At 40.1% G+C, this 22,385-nt stretch overlaps 1 protein-coding gene across 8 annotated transcripts in view; it reads left to right on the top strand.

The window, feature by feature from the left end:
* The window catches only part of SORCS1 (sortilin related VPS10 domain containing receptor 1), a 495,821-nt gene that overhangs the window by 281,917 nt on the left and 191,519 nt on the right, over positions 1–22,385 (top strand). For all 8 annotated transcript variants that reach the window (XM_040486379.1, XM_040486377.1, XM_040486376.1 and 5 more), the window contains exon 5: positions 14–87. In XM_040486379.1, the coding sequence (XP_040342313.1) occupies positions 14–87 (74 nt within the window). The remainder of the gene's footprint in view (positions 1–13; positions 88–22,385) is intronic.

Genomic DNA, 22,385 nt, shown 5'->3' with positions numbered 1-22,385 from the left:
CTCTTCTCAACAGTTATACAGCTCTGCCGAATTTGGGAGAAGATGGCAGCTTATCCAGGAGGGTGTCGTACCAAACAGGTTCTACTGGTAAGTCTCGTTGTTTTTGTAACACATTAAGAGATCACCTAGTAAATGAGCTTTGGAGTCTTTTTCTCACTGAAAGCTCTCACATGAGGTCTGTCCTTTTTAGATATGCCTACATCCCCCTACAGAGCAGGATGTGATGTTGGAATAGTCAGCACCTTAAGGGAAAGTTACAGCCTTGTCACAAACTGCTCAGTAAGCCCCAAATAGATCACTGAGATTAGTGAACAGCATGGGCTTTGTAACTGTTGTTTTATTCTGTTTTGATGGGACTTGTGAAATAGACACTTTTAACATTTTAATACTGTTTTTTATCACTAAAAGCATTATATGCACATATATTACAAAGTCAAAGGTTTTCAGTGTAGATAAATAGATCTTATTCATCCAAAAGTAGCTTTTCCTCCTATCCCTGGTTTCATGTCTCCTAGATCTCATCATGTGGACACAACCAGCTTTCTTCGGTTCTCATTTCTCCTTCCGTGAATTTTCTATGAGTTACCAAACATATGTATATTCTTAGCTTGGGCTGCTATAACACAATACCATGGACTCGGTAGCTTAAACAGCACATTTCTTTCTCATGGCTCTTGAGGCCAGCAAGTCCAAGATCAAGGTGCTGGCAGATTCCGTTCCTGGTGAAGATCAGGATATTTCAGAGGATATTGCAAGATGTTTCAGAGGATCGTGCAGGATATTGCAGAGGGCTGCCTTCTCGCTTTGTCTGCACACAGGGGAGGGGAAGAGAGGAATAGCAAAAGAAAGAATGAAGCAAGGAAAGTGATATTCTTTCTTTTCTTTACCACCTATGCCCATCCCCCTGATGATACTAGAGGTGGCTTCCCTCCATGGGAATGGGTGGCCCCAATTAAAAAGAAGGGAGGGGTGCCTGGGTGGCTTAGTCGGTTGAGCATCCAACTCTTGACTTTGGCTCAGTCCAAAATCCCAGGGTCCTTGGATCAAGCCTCACAACAGGCACCGTGCTGAGCATGCAGCCTTCTTGGGATTCATTCATTCATTCTCAGTCTCTCTCTCTCTTCCTCTTTCCCCTTCTCCCCCACTTGTGACTTTGATCTTTCTTTCTCTCTCTCTCAAATTAGAAAAAAAATTGGGGGGCACCTGGATGGCTCAGTTGGTTAAGTGTCTGACTTTGGTCATGATCTCCCAATTCATGAGTTCGAGCCCCGCGTGGGGCTCTGTGCTGACAGCTCAGAGCCTGGAGCCTGCCTCAGATCCTGTGTCTCCCTCTCTCTCTCTCTGCCCCTCCCCTGCTCATACTTTGTCTCTCTGTGTCTGTCAAAAATAAATAAATGTTAAAAAAAAATTAAAAAACTGAAAAATAAAAAACAAAATTAGAAAAAAAAAATTTAAAGAAAAAAAAGGGAATAAAGAAGTTCCTTTCGTTTTTTGCTTCCAAGGGCCTACATCCTGGCAAAGCAAGAAGAGTAGTAAGTGTTCTAGTGTAATGTTGACTTTACTTATCAGCCACTTTTGAGTTTACAACCCAACCCCTGCCAGAAGATGTGACTACCTTACTTGACCTAATCTGCCCCTATAAAGGACATTTAGATTGATGTTAGACTTTTGCTGGTACCAACAGTACTATAAGAACTGGCTCAAACAAGAGTTTCAATATGTCATGTCCACACCATTCAGAATCATTGGAACCAGGACCTTCAAGGAGCCAACAAGCTCCTTGCTTGTTGTGCGTCTCCCATTTACTCCTCCCCAAATCACACTGCCTCTCACCAGCCTTTGGGCTTCCAGGCACCTGATGGCTCCCCACACCCAACCCAGTTCTCTCACTTCTAAGAGCAATGTGTTTTCATCTTTCTCATTTTCAAACCCTGCCCTAAAAACCCTTGTGGGAGTTGAAAGCCCAAAGGAAATGCATTAGAGGAGTCTCTTAACATACTTGTGAAACTGCCTGAAAAAGTGAAGGACAAGTCATTTGCAAACAAACTGGCTCCAAGAGAACACTTGGAGAACTATGTATGGAACAATACCTCCTTTGTCCGTCTCATGAAGAGACATTGATAACTAAAGGGGCACCTGGGTGGCTCAATCAGTTAAGCATCCGACTTTGGCTCAGGTCATGATCTCACGGTTTGTGGGTTCAAGCCCCATGTGGGTCGGGCTCCGTGCTGACAGCTCAGAGCCTTGGAGCCTGCTTCAGATTCTGTGTCTCCCTCTCTCTCTGCCCCTCCCCTGCTCACACTGTGTCGCTCTGTCTCTCAAACATAAACATTAATTTTTTTTTTTTTCAAAAAAGAGAGACATTGATAACTGAAGAAGGTTTTTATTACACAGGAGCTCTTCACCTCCTTCCCCCTGCTTCTCTTGCTCAGAGGTGGCTTGAGCCTTGCTTTCAGGGTCCACATCGGCCCCTCTCTTCTCCGGGAATCCCCCTCTAGCTGTCACTTAGTCTCCCTTCTCTGGTGGGCGTTTCTTGCTGTCTTACTCATGCTATCCCTTACTCACAAGTATGCAAGGTGTCAACCTTGCACCTCCATCTGTTTTGCCTTATAAATTATGGAAAATTATGAAATCACTTTTTGGAAAGAGTGTCCATTTTTTTTTCTATTTTTTTTTTCATTCTCTCTTTGACTTGATGTTCCATGTGCATAGCTTGCCAGTGAAGAAGTGTAAGGGACAGATCTTTCCTCAATCCTGCTTCCAAGTGACTTCAAATAGCTGCCTGTGGACCCAGCAAAAGAAAGTAAGAAGTTGCAATTCACAAAGGACTAGATAGACATATATTCTTACCAATAGAAACAAAGAAAAACAATGACTGAAAAGATGGACAAGAACAAAGAACTAAGATGGGACTATTTCCTATGCATGTGGTACATGGTACACACTATTTTCTAGCTCATGGAAGGTCTTATTCACAAATAGCATTTTGAGGTGAACGGACCAATCATTTCTTTGGCGGGTGCTAATTACAGTCCATTTTTATCTATTCTCTGAATAGAAGTCTTTCATCTGAAAGCCTGATTAGCAAAGCCCTTTTAACCATATGTCGTAATACTGTTATCTTTATAAAAATGATTGTGGATGAATCCTGATTAATCTGTTAAGTAAAATAAATAATACCCCTCTTTCTACCTTTGGGAACAGAGAGACACATCTTGTCCATTCAAGCCCCACACAGTGATAAGTATGATTCAGACTTAAGCTATTTAATTCTTATAACAGTTTAATGAAGTAATGAAGTAAGACTTGCATTATCATCATTAACGGATAGGGAACCTGTGGCATGAAGAGATTAACTAATTTAGCCAAGGTCACACAGCCAGAAAGTAGCAGAGCTGGGATTCAAAGGTAGACAGTCTGGCTCCAAAGCCCATGCTCTCCTAAATCAATGGATTCCGTTGCCACTGCCTCGTGGCCTTTTTTTTCTGGGCTGAGGCTATGAGCCCTGGAAATTCAGCCCATTCAGGCAGATGAGGAGAGAAAACCCGAAGCTCTTTTGGCCATGGTGCCGGCATGAGTATCTCTCCAACTGGGCTTGGCAGATGGCTCCCATGGGTCCTTTAAGCTCTTTGGTTTTTCCAGAGAAGGCATGAGACCTTGTAAATTGCACAGTGCACATGACTGTTGATGAAAATCTCTTGATCTCTGGCCACGTGGTCTGTATTTCTGACTGAGCAACTTCCTGAGGCTGGCAGCAAAGGTGTCAGTCAAAGCAATATTTATTAGACTCACTCCTGGAAACCAATTGCTTCAAATGACATAGGAACCATGGGGCTATCTAGGATTGCTCAGCAAGCTTAATTACAAGAGGCCCCCTTTAATCATTTTTGCTTGGAGTCTGACTGCGGGGGTGTGGAAAGGCCTGAGGGCAACTTTTCTAGTGATGAATTATCTATCGTAAGGGACTCTGGGTAATAACACAGCATTTCCCATAGAGAGAAATGAAGATGAATTCATATCTTTTCTTCATCACCAAGTACACTTGAGAAACATCTCTTCTGGTTGGCAATAGCAGTGCTCTCTCCGAAAGTAGTCGATGGCAATTAGAAAATAATTATGGAACATAAGACTTTATTCTTATGTCATCGCGGCGGTCCTGTTAGTACAACCATAACTAACATGAATATGAACTGTCCTCCACGGAGTTCATATTGTTTTTAAAACAGATTTACAGATTTACACGTATACATAGCAGCTTATAAAACACATCTTAGTACAAAATTGCCCTTAAAAGAGTAGGTGTCCTTTTTACTTCCCTAACTGTGATAGCAGTCTTGTTCTTCGCTACGTCAGGAATCGATTACCCTGGGAGGCAGGACGACCTGGAGATTAAGGGGCCCAGAGATACTGAGGTAGGAGTTCCAGCTTTACCATTTAGTCTGTAAGGGATCCCGGGGAAGTTACTCCTGGTTGTCTCAGGTTTTTCCTCTCTGAAGTGGAAATAATTAATACCTGCTTCATTAGATGAGATGTTTCTTATGAGCTGGTTACATACCTGGCACCTAAAAATTGTACTAAGTGCCCACTGACTAATCGTAATGATATTCTTAATAAAGGCTGACCTTCAACATCTATTGGTTTTATTCTCCCCCCAGCCCCCACCATGCTGGCTTCATTCTCAGGTTGGTTCTCCCACTTGTGGTAGTGACAGATATTATCAGCTCTACTCTACATTCTAACAGTTTAGAAGCCCTATCAAATGAGCCTACCTCTTTCCTCACATTTCTGGGGATCAGATCTGTGTGATTAAGGCTATACAAGGCAGTACATTACTCACGTAGGTCAGGGAACTGAAAGAGGAGATGGGGTTGAGTCCCAGGCAAACTGCATGGTTCAAAGTTAGGGGAGATAGGATTGCTAAAAAGGAGGAAAACAGGATTCTGTTATAAAAGGCAAGAAGAGATTTTTATGAGAGACAAAATAGAGATGGGAGAACTGAGTGTCAGCAAGATAAAGTTCCATAATAGGGATTTGTATACAGTCACTAGAAGGATCTGGACGCCTGATAAAAGCATGTCATTTGATCCTTATAACAAGACTGTGAGGTAGGGATTCTTGTCCTCATTTTGATGAAATAGAAAGACGATGTATTTTATCCAACATAATATATATAATACATAATACAGCCAAGTTTTGAAACTTGGTCCGTCTCGGCCCATGGCCCTTGCTTACAGTAGTAAAAATCAGTCCTGTATTTAACACTTATCTCTGACCTGCTTCCTTCAATAATAACAGATTAATAGTTTATTAGGCAGGAGCCAAAGTTTTGCTTTGACATTGAACAAGGACACAGAGTTGGAAGATCACTGGTACCCAAATGCCTTGAATAGAGCGAAGTTCCTGCCAAAAATTCACTAACAGTAGTTGCTGAATGTGGCCTTGTTGGGATCTGATTCAACTTTTGAACAAAGCATTGGAAGGCAGTTTTCATTATAAGCTACTCAGCAATCTATTATCTATGCAAAAGACAAGGCAATCTTAGAGCTGTTTCACTTAATTAAAAATAGGTTCAGAATTATCTTATTGATTATGTTGTTCTGACCTATAGGGGGCTGGCTGGAAGCAGGGACAGCTGAATGGTGATTACATATTTTCTGTGACTAATTCACGCACAGAAAATTAAAAGTTGACTCAACAATGAGCCTTTGTATTCTGGAATGCCAGCCTTGTTTCAGTTATGTCCCTCAGGGGACACATGACAGCTGTACTGTGCAGCACAGAGACACAGGAATACTCACAAGTCTATACTCAGTGCTTTTGAGCATGTGTACACATTGTCATTCATTCCCATGTGCCAGTCAATAAGAATGACTCCCCATTCCATGTCTTTGGCAACAAGTCCCATTTATTGAGCACTTACTATGTGCCAAGCCCTATGCTAAGTGCCTTGCACACATTGTTTCAGTCAGTCCTCAAATCAATGATCAGAAATAATTTAGTCATCAAAACTTTTTCAAGATACGTGATAGAAAAATGCAACCTTGGGGCGCCTGGGTGGCGCAGTCGGTTAAGCGTCCGACTTCAGCCAGGTCACGATCTCGCGGTCTGTGAGTTCAAGCCCCGCGTCAGGCTCTGGGCTGATGGCTCAGAGCCTGGAGCCTGTTTCAGATTCTGTGTCTCCCTCTCTCTCAGCCCCTCCCCCGTTCATGCTCTGTCTCTCTCTGTCCCCCCAAAAAAAATAAATGTTGAAAAAAAAATTTTTTTTTAAATAAAAAAAACAAAAATAAAGAAAAATGCAACCTGTTTTAGGGGAAAAAAGGTTTTGGTTTTTTGTTTGTTTTTGGTTTTTTTGTTTGTTTTGTTTTTTAAGAGATATGGGGTCATGGATCTGGAAAGTCTAAAGGTCCAACTGTATTTAGACTCCACAGATTCAGAGGCTCCTTAAGTTGATCAGATCTTGATATTTCAGCTCCACCCTCCTGGATGTTAGTTTCACTCTCAGGCAGGCTTTCTTCCTGGCAATCTCTAGCAGCTAACATTTTCCTGGATTTACTCCAGGGGAAAAGAAAATACCTCCTTGCTTGGCGGTCCCACAGAAGTCCCGGGATTAAATTTCATAGTCCTTGATGAGGTAGCATGCTTACATCTAGACCCCGGGGGTAGAATCAATTCCAGTAAACCACATGGACAGAAAGTAAGGAATGATGATACCCCTGAAAGACTTGGTAACTTTTACCAAAGAAAGTGAGGTTAATGGGATACCATCAGCAAGAGGTTTGCATTGCTGGTAAGTGTTTTAATTCCCATTTTTGGATGAGAAATAAATGAGAAGATAAATAAGAAAACAAAATCCCAGAGAGATTAAATAATCCTGACTCGTGTTATGTGTTAATAAATTATGGTGACACAATTTAAACCCAGATCCGACTGGCTAAAAAGGCTGTGTTGTGTAAGCATGCTCTGTTCCCTGGCTGGAACACCAGCTTTCCTTGAAGCTTTTCTGAGGACCCTGCTCCACAAAGCTTTCTTCTCACTCACAGCTGTAAAGTTAGCAGGCATTTCCTTTTGACCTCATACCCTTTGGGCCTGATGTCCAGTAGTTAGAGTCACATTTGTCTATATACCTGGCCTGTTTCTCCCATCCAGAGTTCCCTCATCCAACCTCGGGCATGAGACACAGATGCATAAACTTGGGCTGGTGTTATATGGCTATGTCAGAAAACACTTCAGCGCTTAAAATAATCTCTCTGTGATTCTGACTCGTATCACTAACACTCATCCCCAAGTCTTTATTGAATATTGCTGCTGGGCCAATGCGAGGATTTTTTTTTTTTTTTTTTTTTTTTTTTACCCTTGTTGTTGTTTGGTAGTTTGTTTTTTATACCACCAGGCCACCATGACCTTTCTTCTTCCTCCTTCAGATATGCTGGCCACTCAGCATGGCATCTCCGAGATTTCTAAGCCATTTGCAACAAAGGGGCATAGAGGATGTGGCATGAATTGGCTGTGACTCTTTTCTCTTTCCCCAGATGGGTTTAATGGATTCCTCTGCACTCTTCTCTCCCCATGTCTTGCAAAGTGGAAATGGATTGGGGTCTAATCATATTACAAAAATAAAATAAATAGAATAAAATAAACTAGTAAAGTAAGAAGTAAAACTCTGTCTTATCAAAATAGCTAGAAAATTGGGTGTACTTTATTAGTAAGGGAGTATGGCTACTTTTTGAAGATACTCTGCCTCATCCTTCACCCAAAGCTCTGAAGTGGGTCTTCGTTTGCCAGGAACTTCTAAATAAACACCATCATTAGCTTTCGATTTTATGCCCAGGTGAAGGTGGAACATCTCACAGTTCAGAATCGGATTTTGATTTTTAGGCGTCTGTATTTCTGTGTATCCTGTAACCCAGCCTTAGCATTTTTGAGCCATATTCCCCTCTGTTCTCTTACTCAGTTCCTTTTATACGTTGATTTTCCAATCCGCATCACTTCTACCTCCATGAAGTTACACCTGCCCACTTTCTTTTCTATTCCCATTACTCTGGCTCATTAGGAATGGTGAAAAAGCCCCCCTCTCCTGATAGCATACTAATGCCTAAAGAATCTTGTAGGCATTTCCCTGATCAAGCATTTGCCTTGTTCCTCATTGCTTACAACATAAAATTAAAAAAGAGTAAGAACATAACTAGATTCTTGCCAACCTGAGTTTGAATGCACATTTTTCTGACCTCCCCTCCCCATCCTCCCAATTCTGTGTGCTAAATTCCAGAAGGCCAGATAAATAATTCTAAGCACTGATTAGTCTATGGACCAGTTTATCCCTCTTATCTCTCTGGCTTTATAAATACGCCTACCTGGGGGATAAACTGTCCTTATTATCATTAATATTTTTAGCAATGACTACTTTTTAGCACTTACTATGTGTTAGGACAGTTTTGATCTTTGAATACAAAAATAATGGATGAGGATTTTTGTCATTATTAGGATCACAATGTTGGATCTTTATGGCCTTACACTGATGCCTGCCTTTACTCTCTGAACCTTCTTCGATACGTGCTTCTTGTTTTTCTAGGCAAGAAGAATCTCTTTCTTTGAATTTAAATGTGGTCAATGTGAATTTAAATATGTCACAAATAAAATGCAGTGCATCATAAAATGTGTTGTACTGCAAATCTGTCTATGTGATTGTTGGAAGGAACACAGGCTTGGAGTCAGCGCATCAAGCTTCAGATTCCTGCCTTGCTTTTTACTGATTGAGCGATCCTGAGAAACTGCTTCACCTGCCTGAGCTTCAGTTTCCTTCTCCCAAGGCTTATTTTGGGAATTGAAAAGGACATAGATAATTATTATTAAGTAACTTAGCACTTAGTAGGTTTTGCATATCTGTCTTTTTATTTCCTCATTTCCCTCTCCTGCTAATGGATAATTTCTTAAGGACCAAGACTGTCTTTAACATGTTTCCACCTATTTTATGTAGGGCAATAAATGGAACAGCAGAACTTGGTGTGCATACACTCGCGCGCGCACACACACACACACACACACACACGTAAGGTACTGACTTCATCAAATGCACACATGTATGTATATGCACTGCATGAACCCGCAAATACATCCAGATTGAAACGCGTCTTGCATGGACTCCATTTGTTAAGTCAAGGAGCCATAAAAGATGCCTGGGTGGCTCAATCAGTTAAGCATCTGATTCTTGGTTTCGGCTCAGGTCATGATCTCACAGTTCATGAATTCAAACCCTACGTTGGGCTCTGCACTGTCAGTACAGAACCTGCTTGAGATTCTCTCTCTGCCTCTCCCCCGCTTGTGCCCTCTCTTTCTCTCCCAAAATAAATAAATAAACTTAAAAAAATGAAAAAGTTAGGTTTCTAAGCTGGCTGCGTACATATTGAAGGGAGAAGAATTCTAGATCAGTAAAAGGAACACTTTTCTATGTGGTAGGCTGCTTATTAGCCTAATAGGCTATCCTGGGGGATAATGAGATCTGTGTAAGCACGGATGAGGTGACCGCACCCTGGACTGCCCTCATGGGGAGTTCTGCCCCAGACTGCCCAAACTGACAGATCCTTGATACACTTCTGAGTATGGGCTCAGGAGAAGAACCCCAGACCGCCCTTTCTTTGGAGTGTTGACTTCATTGTCTCTTCTCTTACACTTTCCCCCTTCCTCCCAGACCATCTTTTCTGGTCCTGAGCCCCCTACCAAACTACCGTCTGAGCTGAATCATGCCTGTGGTTTGAGTCAGGAGCAGGGAGAAGAGGCAGGAAGTCATTCCTGAGATCCCATCCCCAGAGCTACACTGGGGCATTTCTGGTACCTGTGCTGTGAGTGCTAGATAAGAGGATTTTCATTTTTCTTGAGAGGACTGATGTTTTATCTTTTTTTTTTTTTTCCTTCTGTTAATGATCTCCACATGAGTGCCATTTTCTAATCCTCTTGTACTTTCCTCCACTTCGTAATCTCCCCGTATGATTAGCAAGTTTCCCTCCACATTAAGTTAAATTCCCCCTGCTGCTGCATGTGAGCCCATCACTTTTCTCATGGTCTTCATTCACTAATGGCCATCACTGATCCCCGTCCTCCTTATCTTGATGATTTCCTGTCTCCATGGGCTGCAGCTCCTCCATCTCTGAGCAGCTGAGACTCCATCACTTCTCCAGATTCCCACTAAGAACTATTATGATAGCAGAGTGCAAGAGCGAGGGGAACATCCTCATTATTATGGCTTCCTAATTTAGAACAATATTAAAAGAAATTGACTTATGCTCTAGTGATCAGACTTCACTTAGTCTTCAAGTTCAAGAGCCTCTGGGTTTATGCTGTGTCTGTGTATGTGGTTTCTCTTGCTCATTCATTCATATGTCGCTTTTGTGTGTTGTCTTCAGTCAATAAGAGGTTGTGTTTAGGGGCGCCTGGGTGGCTCAGTCGGTTAAGCGTCTGACTTCGGCTAGGGTCATGATCTCACAGCTCGTGGGTTCGAGCCCCCGTGTCGGGCTCTGTGCTGACAGCTCAGAGCCTGGAGCCTGCTTTAGATTCTGTGTCTCCCTCTCTCTCTGCCCCTCCCCCACTCATGCTTTGTCTCTTTCTGTCTCTCAAAAATGAATAAACGTTTAAAAAAAAAAGAGATGGTGTTTACGGTTTACAGTTGAGAGCTCTGGAGTCAGAATGACTTTGCTAGAATCCTGTTCTCAAGGGGTGTGACAATGAGCTGTTTAATTAACCTCTTTAATTAAGCCTTATAGTCTTCATCTATGTATCAGTCATCATTGTAGGGTTGTATATACTTACCAGGATAAAAATGAGAACTCAGGTTAAACTCTAGATATATATAATACATGATGAGTAAATATGAACTATCATCTAAAAGCGGAATAAGGAAGAGTTGGGCATTAGTTTCTGGAATGTGGCAATCTCATTTTGGCATCCAATTTCACAATTTATATTTTCAATGGGATTTTTTTTTAATTTAAATTTTAGCTAACGTATAGTGCAATATTGGTTTCAGGAGTAAAATTCAGTTATTCATCACTTACATACATCACCCAGTGCTCATCACAAGTGCCTTCCTTAATACCCATCACCCATCTAGCCCACCCACCCCTACCTCCCTCCAGTTTGTTCTCTATCTTAAGAGTCTCTTATGGCTTGTTTTCCAGTCTCTTATCCCCCCACCTTTCCCATATTTTCATTGGTTTTTGTTTCTTAAATTCCACATATGAGTGAATCCTATGATATGTGTCTTTCTCTGATTGACTTCTTTGGCTTAGCATAATACATTCTAGCTTCATCCATGTCATTGCAAATGGCAAGATTTCATTCTTTGGATGACTGAGTAATATTCCAGTGTGTGTGTGTGTGTGTGTGTGTGTGTGTGTGTGTGTGTGTGTATACACATACATATCACATCTTCTTTATCCATTCATCAGTTGATGGGCATTTAGGCTGTCTCCATACTTTGGCTATTGTTGATAATGCTTCTATAAACATTGGCATGCATGTACCCCTTTGAATCTATATTTTTTTATCCTTTGGGTAAATACCTAAGACTGCAATTGCTGGATCATAGGGTAGTTCTATTTTTAGCTTTTTGAGGAACCTCCATACTATTCTCCAGAGTGGCTGCACCAGTTTGCATTCCCATCTACACTGCAAGAGGATTCCCCTTTCTCCACGTCCTTGCCAACACCTATTGTTTCTTGTGTTGTTAATTTTAGCCTTCTTACTTGTGTGAGGTGGTATCTCATCTTGGTTTTGGTTTGTATTTCCTTGATGATGAGTTGTGTTGAGCATACCTTCATGTGTCTGTTAGCCATCTGGATGTCTTCTTTGGAAGAGTGTCTATTCATGTCCTCTGTCCATTTCGTCACTGGATTATTTCTTTTTTTGAGTGTTGAGTTTGTAAGTTCTTTATAGATTTTGTATTCTAACCTTTAATCCAATATGTCATTTGCAAATATCTTCTCCCATTCTATAGGCTGCCTTTTAGGTGTGTTTATTGTTTCCTTAGCTATGCAGAAGCTTTTTATTTTGATAAAGTCCCAATCTTTCATGTTTGTTTTTGTTTCTCTTGTCTTCAGTGATGTATCTAGTAATAAGTTGCTCAGGTTGATGTCAAAGAGGTTGTTGCCTGTGTTCACCTCTAGGATTTTGATGTTTCCTGTCTCACATTTAAGTCTTTCATCCATTTTGAATTTATTTTTGTGTATGGTGTTGTTCTTCCACTTGTTGCCATCCAGTTTTTCCCATTATCATTTGTTGAAGAAACTGTCTTTTTTCCATTGGATATTCTTTTCTGCTGTCAAAGGTGACTTGATTATAGAGTTGTGGGTCCATTTCTAGGTTTTCTCTTCTGACCCATTGATCTATGTGTCTATTTTTGGGCCAGCACTATACTGTCGTGATGACTACAACTTTATAATATAGCTTGAAATCCAAAATTGTGATAGCTCCATTTTGGTTTTTATTTTTCAGGATTGCTTTGGCTATTTGGGGTCTTTTGTGATTCCATACAAATTTTAGGATTTTTTTGTTCTAGCTCTGCAAAAAATGCTGGTGGTAGTTTAGCAAGGATTGCATTAAACGTGTAGATTGTTTTGGGTAGTATAGACATTTTAACAATGTTTGTTCTTGTAATCCATGAGCATGGAATACTTTTTCATTTCTTTGTGTCCTCTTCAATTTCTTTCATAAGTGTTCTATAGTTTTCAAATACAGGTCTTTTACCTCTTTAGTTAGGTTTATTCCTAGGCATCTTATTGTTTTGGTGCAATTGCAAATGGGATCGAATCCTTGATTTCTTTTTCTGCTGCTTCGCTATTGGTGTATAGAAATCCAACAGATTTCTGCACGTTAATTTAATGTCCTGTGACTTTAGTGAATTCATGCGTTTTTCTGACTATTTTGGTGAAGTCTTTTGGGTTTTCTGTGTAGAGTATCATGTCATCTGCAACTAGTGAAAGTTTGACTTCTTCCTTGCCGATTTGGATGGCTTTTATTTATTTGCTGTCTAACTGCTGAGGCTAAGACTTCCAGGACCATGTTAATAATGGTGAAAGTGGACATCTTTTTCTTGTTCCTGATCATAGGGGAAAGGCTCTCAGTTTTTCCTCATTGAGGATGATATTAGCTGTGGGTCTTTCATATATGGCCTTTATGATGTTGAAGTATGTTCGATCTATACCTGCTTTGTTGAGGATATTTATCAAGAATGCATGCTGTATTTTGTCAAATGCTTTTTCTCCCTCCGTTGACAGAATCATAAGGTTCCTATCCTTTATTTTATTAATGTGGGGTATCGCGTTGATTGATTTGTGAATTCAGTGGGAATTTTTAATGCAGACATGTATTTTACTTTCCTGTTGCCCCAGAATCAGGAACAATGGATAGAAAATCAGTTTAGTGTTTAATTTTATAGCTTCTCAATTACTTAGAAACCCTTGTTACTCGGTTCATTTAATTTATATCAATTGAGTGAGTAATTTTTAGATCTAACTCCTGGCCGTGAACTTAGAGGAAACACAGTTCCTGTCCTGGAGGAGTTTGCAGCTGCTGAGTTGGGACTGTAGCATGGCCCCCTCTGGGAGTTGAAAACCAGCATCTGGCTTGGGGCCTGAGGGCGCGAGGTTGGCAATCTGGAAGAATAGCTGGACATAGAACTTGGGAAGGGAAGGGCAAGGACAGACCAGACCATAACTTGCCAGCAATTTTTTGCTGTCTGTTGGCACCTTGAACCAAAACGACCTTCATAGTGAAATGGCTACTGCTTCCCTGCTGTTTTCTGCATCTCATATGTACTTCCTTTTGGTCAGTTCTAATCTGAAATTATAGAGACTGTGGAAAATATGGTTGTAGATTGGGCAAGTCGATCCAATACAAAATCACCACAGTCTACCCCTTGAGAACTTGGTACCTGGCACATTTGTAAAACCATATATAATCTCCAAGTAAAAACAAAAACATAATTATGCTTCACCTGACAGTGATGTGATTGTCCCCCATATAACATAAAACATGATAAATGCCTCCCCAAAAAGATGAGAAAAAATTGCATATTCCACATTGTTTTCGGGTAATATTCCTCTTTTAACTGAGTCATGCTTCTCCTTTTTGTATTCTGTAACCAAAATACCAAGAAGTAAGGTCAGCCACTATTATCTCATGTTAACACATTGAGAAATGGGAAGAGGAGAAGGAAAAAATAAAAGACACACACAAATATATATTCATATTAAGTTATGATGGAGGGTGTTCCTGGGGAATGGTTTTTAAGGAAAGGGACTTGTCTTGATAGGCCAAAGATGAGAAGAAATTGACCAAAGAGCTAATGGAGTGAAATGCCTAGAACACTGCCTGGAGCATACCATATCTCATCAACTCTAAAATCCCATTGAATGATGATACCTTTATTTTATGTATTGTCAAAAAAAACATGCCAGTTAAACATTATCATTTATTTTTTTAATGTTTATTTATTTCTCAGAGGGGCGTTTATTATTTCTCAGAGCAGAGAGAGTGGGGGGACACAGAACCTGAAGTAGGCTCCAGGCTCTGAGCTGTCAGCAGAGTCTGATGTAGGGCTCAAACCCACAAACCACGAGATCACGACCTGAGTGGAAGTCAGACACTTAACTGACTGAGCCACCCAGGTGCCCCTAAACATTATCATTTCAATGATTATAAGATACCAATGAATTTAAGAGATGTTAAAATTTTTTTTAAAAAGTGAGCATTTTGGAATTGATAAAGTAGATGCTCAATAAGTATTTATCAAATATGTGAAAATTAAAGAATGAATATGGGGATGAGGCAGCCACAGATACCTACTTTTCAAATCGAAGGTTAGATAATGTTGTCTTAATACGTAACTAATATGTGGGATGGTAAATCCTAAACAGAATGGTAGAGAAGATCTATGAACTGGCTTGTTTGACATGGTAGGAAAGAAAGGCAGAGCGGACAGAAGAAGATCCTTAAACCAACTCTTTGACCAGGGAGTCCGTGTAGATGACCAGCCCTGATGTGTTTATGAATGTATTCAGAATGTTACCGGGATTCTTCGAGAACTTTGAAGCTATCACATATGACCTCCTATGAATTGAAGGAATCCCTTCCACACAATTCTAGATAAATGGCTAAAAACAGCCTTTTGGATTGAGAATGAACTTTTTCTGTCTGTCAGGATCTCTCTTTCTCTGCAGAGAATAACCAGAGGAAATGGACCTGTCCCACTGTTTTTTATCGTTTGGCTCTGGCACTTAAAACATCAACATCTCTAAACAAAGCAATTCCATAATTTAGAGAAAGCTGTCAAGGTTTTCACACAGGCATGGCAAGGTGTGCCCTGGGGTGGAGGACAGAACCTGCTGCAGCATTTATGAAATTTATGGTAAAGGGTTTTCCATGAGTGCCTGAAGTTTAAGGCAGATAAATACCAGAAGACAAATTCTACCAATAATTGAATTACAAAGCCATTATCATGTGCTGAACAGAGCAATTTTATGACTCTATTGTGACAAGATGAAACTTGTTAGAATATTTATGTGCCTGGGAGAGCTTCTGCATCACTAACCCAGAGAGCAAACTAGCTCTTCCAGAATGTGCCTCCTATGGGCAGTTAGCCTTCCTGTATTCGGAAGCCAAGGAAGGCAAGGTGCCTAAGAGAGAGGAACCCAAAGCAGGCATAGTGTACAGGCACATCAGCCAGAGCTTCACATCCACCCTCACACTTCAACAGTTCCTGGGCCAACAGATTTATGTTTTCAGAGGCAGTCAGACTCCTCCCACAGTAATCAGGGCAGCTCTAGAATCAGAAAAAACTCTGGCTGTCCACATGCATTTCTACTTCTAAATAAAGAAAGAGTAAGAACATCTCAGTAATAAGAGCCACTTTTCCAATCGTATCATTTTTTTAATAGTATAACTTTATTTTTTGTGATTATTGAAATCTATGAATCATAAATTTACACTAGTTGGAATGCTACAGTAGTTTACCCATTTTAGGTGATAGAATGACCTGACCCATCCATTCCATGTGACGCCAATGATTTAGAAAGGGCAGATCACTTTCTTATTTATAGTAGTTTTCTTCTAAGTGAGTACATCCTTGGGAGATTTGGGTATAGTTTCCCCCCTAACTTTTTATTTCAAAGTAATTTTAGCATTAAAGAATTGTAAAGATAGAATGGAGAGTTCCCATATCATCTTCAGTCAGCTTCTTTTAAGTTAACATGTTTTATAACCATGGAGCAGTAGCTACAACGAAGCAGTTAACATTGGTAAAAGGCTGTCAACTCAACTGGAGATTTGATTTGGATTCCCCCAAAATTTTTACATAAAAAAAATGTCCTTTTTTCCCAAAATCCCACATGGCACTTATTTGTCGTATCTTTTAGTCTCTTTCAATCTGTGGCAGGTCCTCAGACTTTCCTGGTCTTTGATGACCTAGGCAGTTTTGAAGAGTGCTAGTCAGATATTTTTTAGAATGTACCTGAAATCAGGTTAGTCTGGTATTTTCTCATGATTACAGGGTTATAGATTATTTGGAAGAATATCACAGAAATGATGCCCCCTTCTCATGGCATCATATCAAACAACATAGTATATCAATATGTCTTATTACCAGTGATGTTAACCTTGATCACTTAAGGTAGGGTTTGCCAGGTTTTTCCATTGCAGAATTACTGTTTTTCCTGTTCCATACTCTATTTGTTAAAAGCGAGTTACTAAATCCAGTGCATTCTCAAGGGAAAGAGAATTAAGCTCCAACTCTTGGCAAGAAGAGTATCAAAAATTTTGTGAACATATGTTAAAAACACCAAAATAATTAATAAATATTTTGGGAAAGATTCTTTGAGGCTATGCATTTTGCCCACTAATTCTAGTATTCCTCAGTGGATCTTGCCTGTATCAGTTATTTCTGTGGTATTCTGATGGTAATTTCCTACTTCGATCATTTCTTATTATCAGTATTAATTAGAATTCCCCCATAAGGAATAATTGTCCCATCTTGATCATTTATCTATTTATACCATTGTTTAGTGACCAGAAAAGATGATGAATAAGCCCACCTTACCGGGGTTGTTGTTTCTTTAGATATCTCTGTGCCCTTGCTCTGGGCTAGTTGGAACACAATCCCATTAGACACTAATACGCCATTAAAGTGCCACTTGCTAATTAAAGGCAAGATCACTCTGTCTAGTAAAATAATTTTTAAAGGAATATTTTAGGGTCTGACCTGGGATAAAGATCTCAGAAGGAAATGGATTTTCCTAGTGACACAACTCCTTTATTGGTCCTGGAGGAGGGGATTTCCCTCCACGGTTCTGGGCTTCCCCCAGTTTGTTCAGTTGGGCATCTCACAGCATCTTCATCATCAGGAGGGTGACTTGGAGGTACTCATCATCAACACACACACACACACACACACACACACACACACACACACACACTTCTTCCTTTCCCTATCTTCTTTGCCCCCATCAAAGTAAAAGCAAGATTTTCTGCTTCACACCAAAACCCAAACTTCTATAAAAGAGTACTGACCTTTGTTGTTCAATACTGATTTTAATTACCAAAACAAAGGTTCCTGGTTGGTTCAGTCTGTAGAGCATGTGACTCATAATCTCAGGATTGTGAGTTTGAGCCCCACATTGGATACAGAGATTACTCAAAAAAAATTAATTACCAAAAGAAAATCCAGGTTCCAAACTTAACCTGTTAAAAAATATATGAAAAAGAAAGTACAATAAATGGGTTAACATCCTAAACAATTTAATCCATTTTACAAATGAAAACTTGAGTAAAATCATCTCTGTGGATATGAGGCCCATGAACATGATAGGCAATCTATAAAGAAAAATAAAAGACAAAATGAAAATGTTGAGCTTCACAAATCAGAAATAAAAGCAACAAAACAAACAAGATATATAATTTATTAAACTATCACAGGGATAGATTTTTTTAAGAAGATAATACTTAGCCTTGGTGAGGCCTTGGGGAATGAACACTGCGTATGCTGTTCTTAGGAGCATAATTTATATAAACTTTCCGGAGGACAATTGGACAGTGTAACAGGAGTCTTTTTTTTAATGTTTTTACTTATTTTGACAAAGAGAGAGACAGAGCATGAGCGGGAGAGGGGCAGAGAGAGAGGGAGACACAGAATCTGAAACAGGCTCCAGGCTCTGAGCTGTCAGCACAGAGCCCGACGCGGCACTCGAACTCACAGACTGTGAGATGATGACCTGAGCCGAAGTCGGACGCTCAACCGACTGAGCCACCCAGGTGCCCCAATGTGTAGCAGGAGTCTTAAACAAATGCTCATTCTCTTTGAGTTAGTGAAATTCCCTCCTTGAATAATTCTGCCTATTAAAAAATCAAGAGTTTAGAAAGACAGACCAATATTTACCTACAAAGATAATCATCACAGTATTATGTATGGACACTACCAATACTCTGTAGTCAGCCTATCAGTTAAGTAAATTACAGAATACTGGTGCAGCTGGCAAAATAGTACATTCCAATATTATGGTATGTTATGCTATGTTCCGGTATTATGTTATGCAAAAGTTGTTGTTGTTTTTTTTTTTCTAAAAAGGAATGCCTACAGAAGCAGAGAAAAAGTACCCTAAAAGATCAACAACAAAATGTTAAAGTTGGTTGTTTCCAGATGAACTCACTGTGTGAATGTTTTATTTTCCTTTGTGTACCTTGGTCCGCTTTCCATTACATTTTAAGTGAACGCATATTATTTTTACCATTAGATTTCTAAAAGCAGTGTTATTTAAATAAATTATACCAATTACAATAATAATAGAGCATTCAAGGATAATTTCCAGCTGGAGGAATTCAGGGTGGGTGCTGGTGGTGGCTGGAGACAAACAACAGGAAGGCTTGGTGACCTGCAGAGAAGCCACTGGACAGAAGCTCTCCTTTCCTGCCCCTTTCTTCCTCCTTATCAAGTCTTCACCCTTCCATCCAGGCCTCTTTTGCTCCTTGCCTGCTCGTCCTCCCTCCTCTTTCATGGCTTCTCCTTTCTGCTCCTCTCCCTCCCCTCTATTTTAACTTCTCCCTGCTTCCTCTCTTTTCTTTCTGTCACACTGAGATGTTTTTGACTCTAACTTTAGAATTTTCACCCAGAGTGGATTATTAATTTAAAAAAATCAAAATGTATGTTTGATGCTTTCTATCATCACATTCGTTTCCTCGGCCAGGCAGTTAATACGAGTTCAAAGGCACATTGGCACTGGCCTTCAAAGTATTTTCACGGGGTATCATCGCTGTGTTTGCCCAGTTCCAAATCCCTGGACACCTTGTAATCAGAACTCCAGATATTCTTTGTAAATAAGCAGAGTACTGGAGAGAGTAGCTGCCTTGTGACACCCCAGGAATGTGTGCCCCTGCTGTGATGAATCTGATTTCTTCCTGTGTGTAACTGGATTCTGTCCTTGCTTCCCTCCATGTTTTACTGACTGGGTTACTTTCCCTTCTCCACTGAGGGACTTGTGAGATATAGCCTTCTGGGGTACTTTTTCTGCAGTGTCAATATCCAGCAGTGTTTTTGTTTCATAACAGGTTCAAAAAATAAAGCAGAGCTATGAGAATGGTTAAACCAGCCTTAGGTAGGGGGTGGGGACCTACCGGTCCAGTGTAGAAACTAACATTATGTTTCTCAGAAGGATCAGAACTTATTGTCATTTTTCAAGTAACTGCAGAGAAGCCACGTAGGGGCCCTGATATTTGCGGATCTAAGCTAGACTTAATTTCCAGGCTAGTTTCAGATTCTAGGATATGGAACCCACACAAATATGCCTAGGTCCACACTACCCTAATGCCCATTAAACATGTTTTAGTCCGTTGGGGTTGCTATAACAAAATGCCACAGACTGGATAGCTTATAAACAACAGAAGCTGCTCTCTCACAGTTCTGGGGGCTGGGAGTCTGAGATCAGGATGCCAGTGATATGGGGGTCTGATGAAGGCCCTCTTGAGTGGGTTACAGGTGGTTGGTTACCTCCTTGCTGTGTTCTCATATGGTAGAATGAGCAAGGGGGCCCTCTCTGGTCTCTGTTATATGGGCACATATCACCTACCCAAGGCCTCACATCCTAATACCATCTCCTGGAAGTTAGGCTTCAAAATAAATTTGGGGTGAGGGGGACACAAACATTCAAGCCATAGCATCACATAACCCTCGCAGGATGTCACATGGTCTGAAGTTTTCTCATCATCTCTCCTTACTTTTTTGGGGTGTAAGACACATACATTATCTTTTATGTTAATACTATCTTTGCTGAGATACTAAGGAGTAAAAAGAAAATGAATTGTTTTTCATGAGAAGGACCATTGGAGTAAGTTAAGAACCTGGGTTAGTAGTTTCAGTCTTGACACTGTCTGAGTGATGTGGCCTTGGACAAGGTATTTGCTCTCTTGAAGACTTGGTGTCCTCAATTGTGACATATGGTGTTTGAATTAGTTAACCTGTAACAGAATTTTCATCTCAAGACGATCCCTTAATTTATACTGTTGACGAGAGTGATAGCTTCACCTACTCTTTCTTTAACTCTTCAGAACAGTTTTTTTTAATGAAATCTTGTTGCTAACATTCTTTTTTACAGATGATACATAGAACCGTAGAAAAATTAGAAATCCTAAGTTCCTATCTGATTGTGTCATTTATTAACTCTATGCCCTCAGGCAAGTAAATTGCGTTCAGAGCTGCCACTGCCTTTCTCTTATCTCATCATTATTTTTCCTCAGTTTGTGTCATGTGTGAATTCTGTAGACACACAATAGGTATTCTCATCCGAGTTGTTGACAGTTGATGAGCAGGAAGCCAACAAGGGCACAGCCTTGCAAGTCCTGTGTGGTATCGATTCTGTGCTTAACAGATGGATACAGCCATTGATCAACACCGTATAACAGTGGTGTTTTTGATGTAGTTAAAGCTTCGTATGGTTTGTATATATTTTTCCTACACAACTCTCCAGAAAGGTTGTTATCACCACCTGATAGATATTTATGTTTGTTTATACCTTCCCTGCCTTCTGCATTGAAATGGAACATCGTGAAGTGCAGTGATTATCCTGTTTAATTTCACTACTAAACCCTTAACACATTAGAACTTCCTCTGGCACATGGCCCCATATCCAGTAAATATTTGTTGAATTCATTCATTCATTCATTCATTCATTCATTGAAAAACTTAATTGAGAATCACCTGTCTGCCCCTCCGAGGTTTAAATACTAAAGATAATCCAGGAATCCTTAATCTAGACCAATAGTCTCCATGGTGATTTACTCGCAGCAGCACCCCAGAGATGTAAAAGATGATTCATTCAGATGTAGGGAGAAGATACTGCATTTCCTGGGTATTTTGCTCCTGTTTTACTTTCTATTTTCTGTATATTTTCTAGAGTTAAAGTGTAAGCATCTTAGTGCATTTCCTCATCTTACAACTAACAAATCATTGTATATTGGCATGTGCTCATTTTTGTTTTCCTTCCTTGGTATGATCAAACAAAAACTGTGAAGTTTGCTATTGTTGGACTTCTCTTCTAGAATATAATTTCTCTGAGCCAAATTGTATCCAGCAACAAAATGCTCAGGTTTCACTTCCTTTACACTTACTTGTTCTTCTCTCTAAAGTCCTTTGCCCTTAACAGAAATGGAAAGAAAGGGAAGTGGTGAAGTTCTTTCCTCTCCTCGTCTTCTCTTAATATGGCCCCTCTAGTCTCAAGCTGGACATTCACACCTTCCTCCTCTCACTTAGAATTTAAGACCAACACACACGCACGCACACACACACACACGCACGCACACACACACACACACACACACACACACACACGCACCCTTGTGTCTTTAGTGGTGCGTCCTGCCACTGCTCTTCCATGGCATTACCTTCCAAGCACTCTTAGTAAGTTGGTGGCAGAAGTGCAAGTGCTCTGGGGTTCGAGAAAATTCCAGGTCTCCTCCGCATGCTAACCTCACTCACTGCTTCTCTCAATCCCTTTGTGACTTGCACACATCGATTATGTTTCCTCATAGACTTTGTTTTCCAGACTGAATAAACATTCTTTCTGTTAATAATAGTACAGGTTTATTATTATTAATTATAAGAATAATGCATAAATACATATTCCTTGTAAAAAATTAAACTACTGATAGGGACAATGATTTCTTTGACTGTCACCCCCAATTCTAAAACCTCTCTCAGAGATGACTACTGTGATAAATTTTGTCTGTGTATTTCCAGTGTTTTTTTTTTCCTTTATTATACATTTCTGTTTCAGGTCAATCAGTAGACAATAGGTAGACAAATTGGGTATTTTCATTTAATAAATTGCAATAAAGTAGAGATCTATGTCATTAAT

This window comes from Herpailurus yagouaroundi, unplaced genomic scaffold (assembly GCF_014898765.1).
Source record: "Herpailurus yagouaroundi ecotype Mexico unplaced genomic scaffold, PumYag 163, whole genome shotgun sequence".
Classification (NCBI taxonomy): domain Eukaryota; kingdom Metazoa; phylum Chordata; class Mammalia; order Carnivora; family Felidae; genus Herpailurus; species Herpailurus yagouaroundi.
Note: the sequence above shows the minus strand (reverse complement) of the source record. Positions and strands in the feature narration are given on the sequence as shown.